This window comes from Scylla paramamosain, chromosome 40, assembly GCF_035594125.1.
Source record: "Scylla paramamosain isolate STU-SP2022 chromosome 40, ASM3559412v1, whole genome shotgun sequence".
NCBI lineage: Eukaryota > Metazoa > Arthropoda > Malacostraca > Decapoda > Portunidae > Scylla > Scylla paramamosain.
Genome location: NC_087190.1, coordinates 9,513,342 through 9,526,077, shown reverse-complemented (window position 1 = coordinate 9,526,077; position 12,736 = coordinate 9,513,342). Strand labels below are relative to the sequence as shown.

General features: G+C 39.0%; 1 protein-coding gene across 3 annotated transcripts in view; it reads left to right on the top strand.

Annotated features, from left to right (window-relative positions):
• The window catches only part of LOC135092388 (uncharacterized), a 120,149-nt gene extending 108,297 nt beyond the window's left edge, over positions 1 to 11,852 (top strand). For 2 of the 3 annotated variants that reach the window (XM_063990851.1, XM_063990850.1), the window contains 2 exons: positions 6,662 to 6,808; positions 10,158 to 11,852. In XM_063990851.1, the coding sequence (XP_063846921.1) occupies positions 6,662 to 6,808; positions 10,158 to 10,211 (201 nt within the window). In that variant the 3' untranslated portion in view covers positions 10,212 to 11,852. The remainder of the gene's footprint in view (positions 1 to 6,661; positions 6,809 to 10,157) is intronic. The other variant, XM_063990853.1, reaches the window with a different exon arrangement.
• Positions 11,853 to 12,736: the final 884 nt, after the last annotated feature.

Below are 12,736 nucleotides of genomic sequence, written 5' to 3'. Positions count from 1 at the left end.
AACACCACCTCTCCTCTTCTAAACCTCATCTTCTTTTCCTCACTGAAACTCAGGTGTCTGAGGCAACTGACAGTAGCCCCTTTTCTGTTCCCTCCTACTTTCTCTATCCTCATTTTCGATCCAAAGCTGGATGCTGCGTTTATGTGCGCAATGACTTAACCTGCTCTCGTGCCCACGCTCTTGAATCTTCCGAGTTTTCCACCATCTGGCTACGACTACAGAGTCATTCTCATACTAAATTTATCTGTGCTGTATACCTCTCTCCTAACTCCTCTGACTATAAGAAATTCTTTGACTACTTAACTTCCAAAGTGGAGCACATTCTGACCCTCTTCCCTTTTGCAGAGATCTCCATTCTTGGAGACTTCAATGTTCACCACCAGCTTTGGCTTTCCTCTCCCTTCACTGACCATCCTGGTGAACTAGCCTACAACTTTGCTATCCTCCATGACCTAGAGCAATTGGTGCAACACCCTACTCGTATTCCTGACCGTCTTGGAGATACGCCCAACATTCTTGACCTTTTCCTGACCTCTAATCCTTCTGCTTATGCTGTCACCCTTTCTTCTCCGTTGGGCTCCTCCGATCACAATCTCATATCTTTATCTTGTCCTATCACTCCAATCCCTCCTCAGGATCCCCCTAAGCGAAGGTGCCTCTGGCGTTTTGCCTCTGCTAGTTGGGGGGACCTGAGGCGGTATTTTGCTGATTTTCCTTGGAATGACTACTGCTTCCGTGTCAGAGACCCGTCTTTGTGTGCTGAGCGCATAACAGAGGTGATAGTGTCTGGCATGGAGGCGTACATTCCTCACTCTTTTTCTCGTCCTAAACCTTCTAAACCTTGGTTTAACACAGCTTGTTCTCGTGCTATACATGATAGAGAGGTGGCCCACAAAAGGTACTTAAGCCTTCCTTCACCAGAATCTCATGCACTTTATATTTCTGCCCGGAACCATGCCAAGTCTGTTCTCCAACTAGCCAAAAACTCCTTCATTAACAGAAAATGTCAAAACCTTTCAAGATCTAACTCCCCTCGTGATTTCTGGCATCTAGCCAAAAATATCTCCAATAACTTTGCTTCTTCTTCTTTCCCTCCTCTACTTCAACCAGATGACACCACTGCTATCACATCTATTTCTAAAGCTGAACTCTTTGCTCAAACCTTTGCTAAAAACTCTACCTTGGACGATTCTGGGCTTGTTCCTCCCTCTCCTCCACCCTCTGACTACTTCATGCCTCGTATTAAAATTCTTCGTAATGATGTTTTCCATGCCCTCGCTGGCCTAAACCCTCAGAAGGCTTATGGACCTGATGGGGTCCCTCCTATTGTTCTCCGAAACTGTGCCTCCGTGCTTGCACCTTGCCTAGTCAAACTCTTTCAGCTCTGTCTGTCAACATCTACCTTTCCTTCTTGCTGGAAGTTTGCCTACATTCAACCTGTTCCTAAAAAGGGTGACCGCTCTAATCCCTCAAACTACCGTCCTATTGCTTTAATTTCCTGCTTATCTAAAGTTTTTGAATCTATCCTCAACAGGAAGATTCTTAAACATCTATCACTTCACAACCTTCTATCTGATCGCCAGTATGGGTTCCGTCAAGGCCGCTCGACTGGTGATCTTCTGGCTTTCCTTACTGAGTCTTGGTCATCCTCTTTTAGAGACTTTGGTGAAACTTTTGCTGTTGCCTTGGACATATCAAAAGCCTTTGATAGAGTCTGGCACAAAGCTTTGATTTCCAAACTACCCTCCTACGGTTTCTATCCTTCTCTCTGTAACTTCATCTCAAGTTTCCTTTCTGACCGTTCTATTGCTGCTGTGGTAGACGGTCACTGTTCTTCTCCTAAATCTATTAACAGTGGTGTTCCTCAGGGTTCTGTCCTGTCACCCACTCTCTTCTTATTATTCATTAATGATCTTCTAAAACAAACTTCTTGTCCTATCCACTCCTATGCTGATGATACCACCCTGCACTTTTCCACGTCTTTTCATAGACGTCCAACCCTTCAGGAGGTAAACATATCACGCAGGGAAGCCACAGAACGCCTGACTTCTGATCTTTCTAAAATTTCTGATTGGGGCAGAGCAAACTTGGTATTGTTCAATGCCTCAAAAACTCAATTCCTCCATCTATCAACTCGACACAATCTTCCAGACAACTATCCCCTCTTCTTCAATGACACTCAACTATCCCCCTCTTCTACACTGAACATCCTCGGTCTGTCCTTTACTTATAATCTGAACTGGAAACTTCACATCTCATCTCTAGCTAAAACAGCTTCCATGAAGTTAGGTGTTCTGAGACGTCTCCGCCAGTTTTTCTCACCCCCGCAGCTGCTAACTCTGTACAAGGGCCTTATCCGTCCATGTATGGAGTATGCTTCACATGTCTGGGGGGGTTCCACTCATACTGCTGTTCTAGACAGGGTGGAATCAAAAGCTTTTCGTCTCATCAACTCCTCTCCTCTAACTGACTGTCTTCAGCTTCTCTCTCACCGCCGCAATGTTGCATCTCTAGCTGTCTTCTACCGCTATTTTCATGCTAACTGCTCTTCTGATCTTGCTAACTGCATGCCTCCCCTCCTTCCGCGGCCTCGCTGCACAAGACTTTCTTCTTTCTCTCACTCCTATTCTGTCCACCTCTCTAACGCTAGAGTTAACCAGTATTCTCAATCATTCATCCCTTTCTCTGGTAAACTCTGGAACTCCTTGCCTGCTTCTGTATTTCCACCTTCCTATGACTTGAATTCCTTCAAGAGGGAGGTTTCAAGACACTTATCCACCAATTTTTGACCACTGCTTTGACCCTTTTAGGGACTGGCATTTCAGTGGGCATTTTTTTTATTAGATTTTTGTTGCCCTTGGCCAGTATCCTTCCTACATAAAAAAAAAAAAAAAAAAAAAAAAAAAAGACTCTATTACCTTTGTTGTGCGCTCGGCACACACACAGACGGGTCTCTGACACAGAAGTACTAGTCATTCCAAGGAAAATCAGGTGCCCCCCCAAAACTAACAGAGGCAAAACACCAGAGGCACCTCTACTCAGGGGGATCCTGAGGAGAGATTGAAGCAATAGTATAAGATACAGATATGGGACTGTGATAAGAGAAGCTCTGTGGAGAAGATAGGGTAACACCATAAGCAGGATTAGAAGTTAGGAAAAGGTCAAGAATGTTGGGCATATCTCCAAGATGGTTAGGAATGCAAGTAGGGTATTGCACCAATTGCTCCAGGTTGTGGAGGATAGCAAAGTTAAAGGTTAGTTCACCAGGATGGTCAGTGAAGGGAGAGGAAAGCCAAAGCTGGTGGTGAACATTGAAGTCTCCAAGAATGGAGATCTCTGCAAAAGGGAAGAGTCAGAATTTTTTATTTTATTTTATGTAGGAGGGACACTGGCCAAGGGCAACAAAAATCCAATAAAAAAATGCCCACTGAAATGCCAGTCCCATAAAAGGGTCAAAGCAGTAGTCAAAAATTGATGAATAAGTGTCTTGAAACCTCCCTCTTGAAGGAATTCAAGTCATATGAAGGTGGAAATACAGAAGCAAGCAGGGAGTTCCAGAGTTTACCCGAGAAAGGGATGAATGATTGAGAATACTAGTTAACTCTTGCGTTAGAGAGGTGGACAGAATAGGGGTGAGAGAAAGAAGAAAGTCTTGTGCAGTGAGGCCGCAGGAGGAGGGGAGGCATGCAGTTAGCAAGATCAGAAGAGCAGTTAGCATGAAAATAGCAGTAGAAGACAGCTAGAGATGCAATATTGCAGCGCAGCAGTGAGAGAGAGGCTGAAGACAATCAGTTAAAGCAGAGGAGTTGATGAGATGAAAAGCTTTTGATTCCACCCTGTCTAGAAGAGCAGTATGATTGGAACCCCCCAGACATGTGAAGCATACTCCATACATGAACGGATAAGGCCCTTGTACAGAGTTAGCAGCTGGGGGGGGGGTGAGAAAAAACTGGCGGAGACGTCTCAGAACGCCTAACTTCATAGAAGCTGTTTTAGCTAGACATGAGATGTGAAGTTTCCAGTTCAGATTATAAGTAAAGGACAGACTGAGGATGTTCAGTGTAGAAGAGGGGGACAGTTGAGTGTCATTGAAGAAGAGGGGATAGTTGTCTGGAAGGTTGTGTCGAGTTAATAGATGGAGGAATTGAGTTTTTGAGGCATTGAACAATACCAAGTTTGCTTTGCCCCAATCAGAAATTTTAGAAAGATCAGAAGTCAAGCATTCTGTGGCTTCCCTGTGTGAAATGTTTACCTCCTGAAGGGTTGAGTGTCTATGAAAAGACGTGGAAAAGTGCAGGGTGGTATCATCAGCATAAGAGTGGATAGGACAAGAAGTTTGGTTTAGAAGATCATTAATGAATAATAAGAGGAGAGTGGATGACAGGACAGAACCCTGAGGAACACCACTGTTAGTAGATTTAGGAAAACAGTGACTGTCTACCACAGCAGCATTAGAACGGTCAGAAAGGAAACTTGAGATGAAGGTACAGAGAGAAGGATAGAAGCCGTAGGAGGGCAGCTTGGAAATCAAAGCTTTGTGCCAGAGTCTATCAAAAGCTTTTGATATGTCCAAGGCAACAGCAAAAGTTTCACCAAAATCTCTAAAAGAGGATGAGCAAGACTCAGTAAGGAAAGCCAGAAGATCACCAGTGCTCTACTTCAGAAGTTAAGCAGTCAAAGAATTTCTTATAGTCAGAGGAGTTAGGTGAGAGGTATGTGAGAGGTATATAGCACAGATAGATTTAGTTTGAGAGTGGCTCTGTAGTTGTAGCCAGATGGCGGAAAACTCAGAAGATTCAAGAGCGTGGGCACAAGAGCAGGTTAAATCACTGCACATTAAGACACAACATCCAGCTTTGGATTGAAAATGAGAATAGAGAAAGTAGAAAGGAACAGAAAAGGGTCTACTGTCAGTTGCCACAGACACCTCAGTGAGGAAAAGAAGATGAGGTTTAGTAGAGGAGAGGTGGTATTCTACAGATTGAAAATTAGATCTGAGACCTTGAATGCTGCAGAAATTAATGAAGAAAAGTTGAGGGAGGTATCAAGATGCTTAGAGTCAGTACCAAAGCAGCAGTTTGACTAAGGGACATTTGTGGTCCTCTTCTCAGATGGGGACTCTGAGGTTGGTATAGGGGTTACCATGATAATTTTGAATTTTGAGTCTAGGGTGTGTGTGTAATTTGGTGTTTGTAGTTTTGTGCAAAGGAAGAGAGTTATCTTTAGAGAGCAGGCTGTGACTGCCTCCTTTTGTTATGAGACACAAAGGGAAAGGTTCATTGAGGTCACAGTTGGGTTTAATGATAAGTTCACAGCACACCCTGATCCAGTGCTTTAGATCTTACTGGGAGTAACTATCATTTTGGCAGGTGCCTACTGCCTCCTCCTCCTCCTTACTGCCTCCTATAAGTTATATATATATATATATATATATATATATATATATATATATATATATATATATATATATATATATATATATATATATATATATATATATATATATATATATATATATATATATATATATATATATATATATATATATATATATATATATATATATATATATATATATATATATATATATATATATATATATATATATATATATAATATGTGTGTGTGTAGTATTTATTATAGTGAATAACATTTGTAACACATTCTTGGTTAAATATGGCTCATAGAGCACTCTAGTCTCCCACAGTTATATTCACCAGCCATTGTTCATTATGTACCCATCCTCTTATCCAGTGATTTGCATTCTTACATGAAATGATACTTACTCATGTGAATGTGCTCCTAAGCCAACATGTGCAAATGAATAAGTGATATAAAGGCAGAGAAGTTGTAAGCATGTACGTCTGTTTACATTCATTTATTTTTTTTACTTCATATTAACAGATTCTCTCTTTACTTAACTATACCCTGTGCATTCATTTCAAAACTTGAAAAAGAAAGTGATATGTGATGTTTTTCTAGATTCAAATTATTCCAATATTAAATTTCTATTTGAACAATTAACATATTTTCTAATAACATCTCACATTACTTATACACTGTAACATCTCACATTACTTATACACTGTACCAGTTCCAAACATTTAATCCCTAATTTATAAGCTTTAATACATACCATCCCCTGATGAGTGCTCCCAGAAAGAGCATGGCATCAGGGAAAGATAAATGCACAGATTGACATCAATAAACAATTTTAAGTCTTTTATCTTGTAATTAGTGCATGAATGAAACAAGTTAATTATTTCTTAACTAATTTTATATAAAATATCAATCTTTATTTCTATTTTTTATCTAGTATGCATTTTCTTGCAATAGGTTTTCAGGAAATTTTACTGTAACATTTTATTTTTCTCAGATTTTGCTTTGTGTTATCTTTCTTTTTACATGGATATTTTTCAAATTTTGTGCAAAATTTGGTACTAGTATGTGAATGTGCCATACATAGGTAGACAGTCTTGTTGTCAGTGTCCTTTCATCCCCATTAGTTTGTTATTGTTTTGCATTCATGGTGCATATTGCACAAACTTTACAGGATCAAATTTTGGTGTGCCATAATTTTTCTTCTTCAGTTTCTGTGTGTGTTTACAAAGAACCTCACAATTCTTCATACCATCAATAAATTTCCATTGTTTGTTATCAGGCAGATTGTCAGATGATTCTACAAGATGATACTGATATGCAAGATCTCCTCATGGAGACCTTATGGGTTCTCGCAAACAAAATGGAAAAGTACTACAATCAAACTGGTGCTACCTACAGTGAAGGCAAAACCAAGACTCCACTTTCTGTAAGTAATATATAGAACTGCTGTTTTAGGAAAAGTTGCAAGATATGAAATAAATAATTATTAATTGAATCAACTGCATACAGTATGCACAGGTTATTTTGCCAGATGCTTGGTCTATATATATACAAGCCACTCTTACTACTTTTCTAGTGCACTTGTGTCTTGATTTACGCAAGTTTAGAATAGGCAAATTTGGAATAATGTGAGTCTGCTTTAACCTGTATTGTCTCAATTGTATATACGAGTATATCAGAAACTAGTGATGTATTGCACACTTGATTTTAGAGCTCCGTGGGGATGGAGATGGAGCTGTATATGTATTTCTCATAAAATGTGGTTGTGAATAAAATTGTGGAGATTTAAATACAAGTTCTCCCTGATATACGATTGGATTATGTTCCTGAAAATGCAATCGCAAAGTGAACGATTGTATAGCGAAGTTATGATTAAATGAGAAAAATAGAGATGGGTTTCAAGACATGTATGTATGTGCCCTAATGCCCCCTAAACCCATAATAACCATGAAATATTGTATGTAAATACAGTTATTGCCTAAAGTAATAAAATGCATGTTACATAAATAAAATAAACACAAGAATACAGCAATAAAATAAAATGAAATCTAAATACTTTTTGTACTTAGGCTCACTGTAATATTGAGTCCATATGTTCCTCCTGAGGCTGGAGGACCCCTTGCAGTAATGAATTACAGAGAAAGATAGAAGCCATAGAAGGGTGGTTTGGAAATCGAAGCTTTGTGCCAGATTCTATCAAAAGCTTTTGATATGTCTAAATGTAATATAATAGGAGTATCACCTCAGTCTTGTATAGAGTTAGCTGCTGGGGGGTGAGAAAAACTGGCAGAGACGACTCAGGACACCTAACTTCACAGAAGCTGTTTTAGCTAATGAGATGTGAAATTTCCAGTTTAGATTATAAGAAAACAACAGACCAAGGATATGCAGTGTAGAAGAAAGGGCCAGTTGAGTGTCATTGAAGAAGAGGGAATAGTTGTTTGGATGGAGGAATTAAGTTTTTGAGGCATTGAACAATACCAAGTTGATAGATGGAGGAATTAAGTTTTTTAGGCATTGAACAATACCAAGTTTGCTCTGCCCCAATCAGAAATTTTAGAAAGATCAGAAGTCAGGTGTTCTGTGGCTTTCCTGTGTGAAATGTTTACTTCCTGAAGGGTTGGATGTCTATGAAAAGATGTGGAAAAGTGCAGGGTGGTATCATCAGTGTAGGAGTGGATAGGACAAGAAGTTTGTTTTAGGTCATTGGTGAATAGGATGAGAGTGGGTAACAGGACAGAATCCTGAGGAACATCACTGTCAATAGATTTAACCCGTAAACTGCGCCAGACATCTTAAGATGCTGTTCGACCAACTGCGCGAGACATCTTAAGATGACAGGTTTTCTAAGCTGCATTTCAAAAGTTCCCGCACAGCCACCGTAAAATCCAATGAACATCATTTGGCAACATCATCTCTCTTTCGCTCCATATAGGCATTATTGTCTCAGTCAGCCTTAGGCAGTCATGGAAGACTGGCCAGCATCTTCCGATGCTGGCCAGCCTCCTGGCTCCCACATTCATGGCCATGGGGGAGGCAGATGTCGTAAAAAGAAGAAGATAGTAAAAAGAAAGCTTGGACTAGGCCCTGATGATGTAGATTATATACAGCAATCAACTTCTGGTGCTGTGAGAAAGCCCAAGAAATCCCGTAAACACACTCCTGCCTCTCAAGGTCAGGAGCACGCTGCCGCTGCCTCACTGCCAGGCAAAGCCCGTAATATGCCATTGACACCATCAAAATTTTTACCATTGATAGAAGATTCTGAGGAATCACTCTCAACACTTTCTGATGATTCACACTGGCAGAAAGAACAGGAAAATGACAGTGGAGGTATAGGAGAAGAATCAACAGATGAGCTGAGTGAGGAAGAGATGTCAGCTGATCAGAGAGAGGAGGAGGAGGAGGAGGAGGTGGTAGTGGTGGAGAGGGAATGGGAACCTCAGAGTCGTGAGACGATGCATCCGTCATTCATCTGGTCTGATGGATCAGATTTTGTGCCAGATATCCCTGACTTTGATAGAAATATATCTGGTGTAACTAATGACTGGCCTCTTGATGATGATGCACAAGAAGCTGATTATTTTGAAACATACATGGATAACCAAGTAATGCACATTGTTGTGTCAGAAACAAACAGGTACTATAAATACACTATGGAACATGAGACATTCACCCCTAAGTCACGTGTTCATCGCTGGTCAGACACAAACAAAGAAGAAATGTATGTTCTTTTTGCTCTCTTACTGCTGATGCCACATATAAAGAAACATGTGATAACTGATTTTTGGAGAAATGATCCTTTGATTCCAACACCAATTTTTGGTAAATTCATGAAAAGAGACAGATTCCTTTTATTGCTAAGGTTTATACATTTTGAAGATAATGATATGGGTGATAAAAATGATTGCTTGTGGAAAGTTCGAAGAGTAATTACCATGATTACTGACAAATACAGACAATTCTTTTATCCTTTTCGCAAGCTTGTCATAGACGAAAGCCTAGTATTATTCAAGGGAAGACTTGTGCAGTATGATCTCTTTGACACCTTCCCGGCTCCCGTGTCGCTGGCCCCCAGCCACTTCCCAAAGAACTTCAGCCATCCATCACTGCCACACAATGTATTTTTTTTCATTTTTTATTTCACATTTCAGTGCTCTACTTGTCTCCTTTGAGTTTCAAAAGATCAAAGATAGTTTTCAAGCAAGTTGATTTTTTGCCATTTATTTTAGCTATCCTGAAATCATAATTGCGCAGTTTAAGGGTTAAGAGAAGAACAGTGACTGTCTGCCACAACAGCAATAGGCTGCAACTGCATTTTGTGTCAGTGTGACATGAAAGAGACATGGAACACAGGAAAGATCAGCAGCAGGTTTGCAGCAACCCCTCTCCCCTATGCATGCACCTCCTTGGGAGTGACAGCTGTTGGGTATATATGTTTGCATATGTATGTAATGTATGATTGATTATTTTCATAATTGTTTAATAAATAACTTTTGCAGCATATTTGCTATTTTGTACATTATCAGTTTGCATTTTCAGATGGTGTTATTATTAGTTGTGATTCCATAGCTTTTTTTATTTCTGAATTTGAGGAAACTGAATCTGGCAGTAGGCTTGTCACATTTGTAATTAAATAATGGTTTCTGAATTAGATGTCAACAAGAGATCCTTACCCATTAAACCTAAAGGTAGACACCGTTATAAAGCAAGATTATTTCATTATGGCAGTATTTATTCTTATACTTCTAAGACATGGCTTTTTTTCTTTCTAGGTTTGTGCTGAGAAGGTGAAGCAATACATTGCAAAATTTGCAGAACTGAAGTAACCCAGCAAAGACATGCACAAGGAAATGAAAAATCTACATTCAAAATTGTTGTTTAGATGAAAAATTAATCTTGTTAAAAATAGTATTTTTCCAGTAGGGCATATATGTTAAAAAAAAAAGTACATTTCAGATAGGGTATAAATAGTACATACAGTAAACCCTTGTTATATCAGACTAATTGGGGGAAAGGCACTTACAATAAAAGTGAAGACCCGATAAAAGTGGCAATGTGAGTAATTCTACTTCATAAAATAAACTAATGGTAATAAATATAAAAAGATTGATATAGTTATGACTATTAATAAAAATTTTAATTTACCACACTTTCTTTCTCATGAAAACAACTAAAACACTATATTTAGGCAAAAACGTACTTAAGTTAAGCCACACACCCATGTATATATGGCAATGATTTAATTTTCACTCCCAAACCCCTCCCTCACTCCATTCTTGACTTGCTTGACCCATGACTCACCACTTAGGAACTTCCTTTTCTGCCCTGACTATCCATAGGTATGAAAATACAGTACAGTAACAAGATTTCATAAAAAAAAATATATATATATATATATATATATATATATATATATATATATATATATATATATATATATATATATATATATATATATATATATATATATATATATATATGGCATATGTTAGACAATGTATGGCAGATGGCAGACAAACACCAAATTATGACAGAAATACCACTATTATGCCAGACAGAGCAACCCTGGTGGGTGCATTGTGTGCTCACCACAAGCAGCACCACACTCTCCCTCCCTCCCTTCCACCTTCACTCACTTCCTTGCCGCTGCCACTGCTGACTGGAAGTTCTGCCTCATTTACTGATATTTGTCTGATAAATCAGATGGATGTCTGTAGGCCATATATGTACAATAAATGCAAAATCCAACATGATGGGGTCTGATGTAATGAGGTTTACTATATTAACAAAAAGTAGTACATTTCGGGTAGGGTATAAATAATATATATTAACAAAAATAGTACATTCTAGTAAGGGCATAAATATTGGCAAAAATGGTGCATTCCAGGAAGAGTATATAGAATTTATATGGTACTGAGGTTGTGTTGATGGTGCTGTGAGAGGAAGTAGTGAAGATAGGCATTGGCAATGCTGTAGTGGGCTTCTGTGTGGTAGTGTTGGTGATGGGCCTGAGATGCAGGTCGATGTGGAGGCGCTGGTTTGCTGGAGTTTGCTGTGAGCCAAGTCAATGTGCTGCCAGAGAGACAGTGAGAGAGTGCCTGTTCCTACCTACACAACACTGACATTTGCCACTTCCCACTCTGTGACTCTGCGCCCCAAAGCACATTGTGAGGATTACATGTGCTGGCAGGTTGAGACAGCAACTGCCTGAAGTTGTGCACAATACCTATGTAGCCTGTGATGGTGCAGACTGCAAGTGGAGGCAGTTGTGCAACGCTGCCTGCATGGTGCGATGCTACCTGTGTACTGTTATGCTACCTGTGTGGTGAGACACATTACTCTGCGATACTGGATGCTGTGCTCTGGTGAGGCCATTGGGGTGTGTGTTTTGTGTGTATTGTGACGTATACTGTGTGCCATGTGCCCTGTAGTGCTGCTCTGTGCTATAAATAAAGACAGGATTGTCAGGTGAAACTGTCTCGTTATCCTCCTCCCTTAGTTGTCTGTTGAGTCCAGACAGTGTGTGCCTGCCTTTCACTTTCTCTTTGCTAGCCAAACAGATCCGACTATGGTGTGAATTCCTGTTGTGTTCTAACTGCCTCTTGGCTGCTGATGCTGCAGTGAATACCTGAAGGTGCCTGAAGGCAGCCAACACAATATATATATATATATATATATATATATATATATATATATATATATATATATATATATATATATATATATATATATATATATATATATATATATACAGAGTGTAACATGAGTTTCGGCAAATACTGAAAGAGGTGAAAGAATGTGTAATTCTAAGTAGAAAATGTTATATACACATATGCATTTCAAGGCTTTGTTTACCTGTCAGAGGAGTTAAAAATGTATGGGTGTGCTCTGCATGTAGCTATAAGGTAATGGACAGATGGTTGTATTGTCGCAGCCTCGGAGGTGCCACTTGCTCAAATTACAAATGGTTTAATCTTATTTTTTGCAGGCTGCAGAATATTACAGTATCTTGTAACAAGACAAATGGTATTAAAAAGCATATAATTTACCAATAAGCAATACACGACAACATTATTGTGGTGATTAAAAGTACTCCTGTAGAATGCTAAGTGGCATCATCACTCAGCTGTCTTCAAGATATATATATATATATATATATATATATATATATATATATATATATATATATATATATATATATATATATATATATATATATATATATATATATATATATATATATATATATATTCTTGCCACTGGCATGACAAACGGCTGAGTAGGGGAACATAAATGGTGTTGCAGCTTGGGATAAACCTGTGTGCAAAAACATTCCTAAAAACTCAAAAAC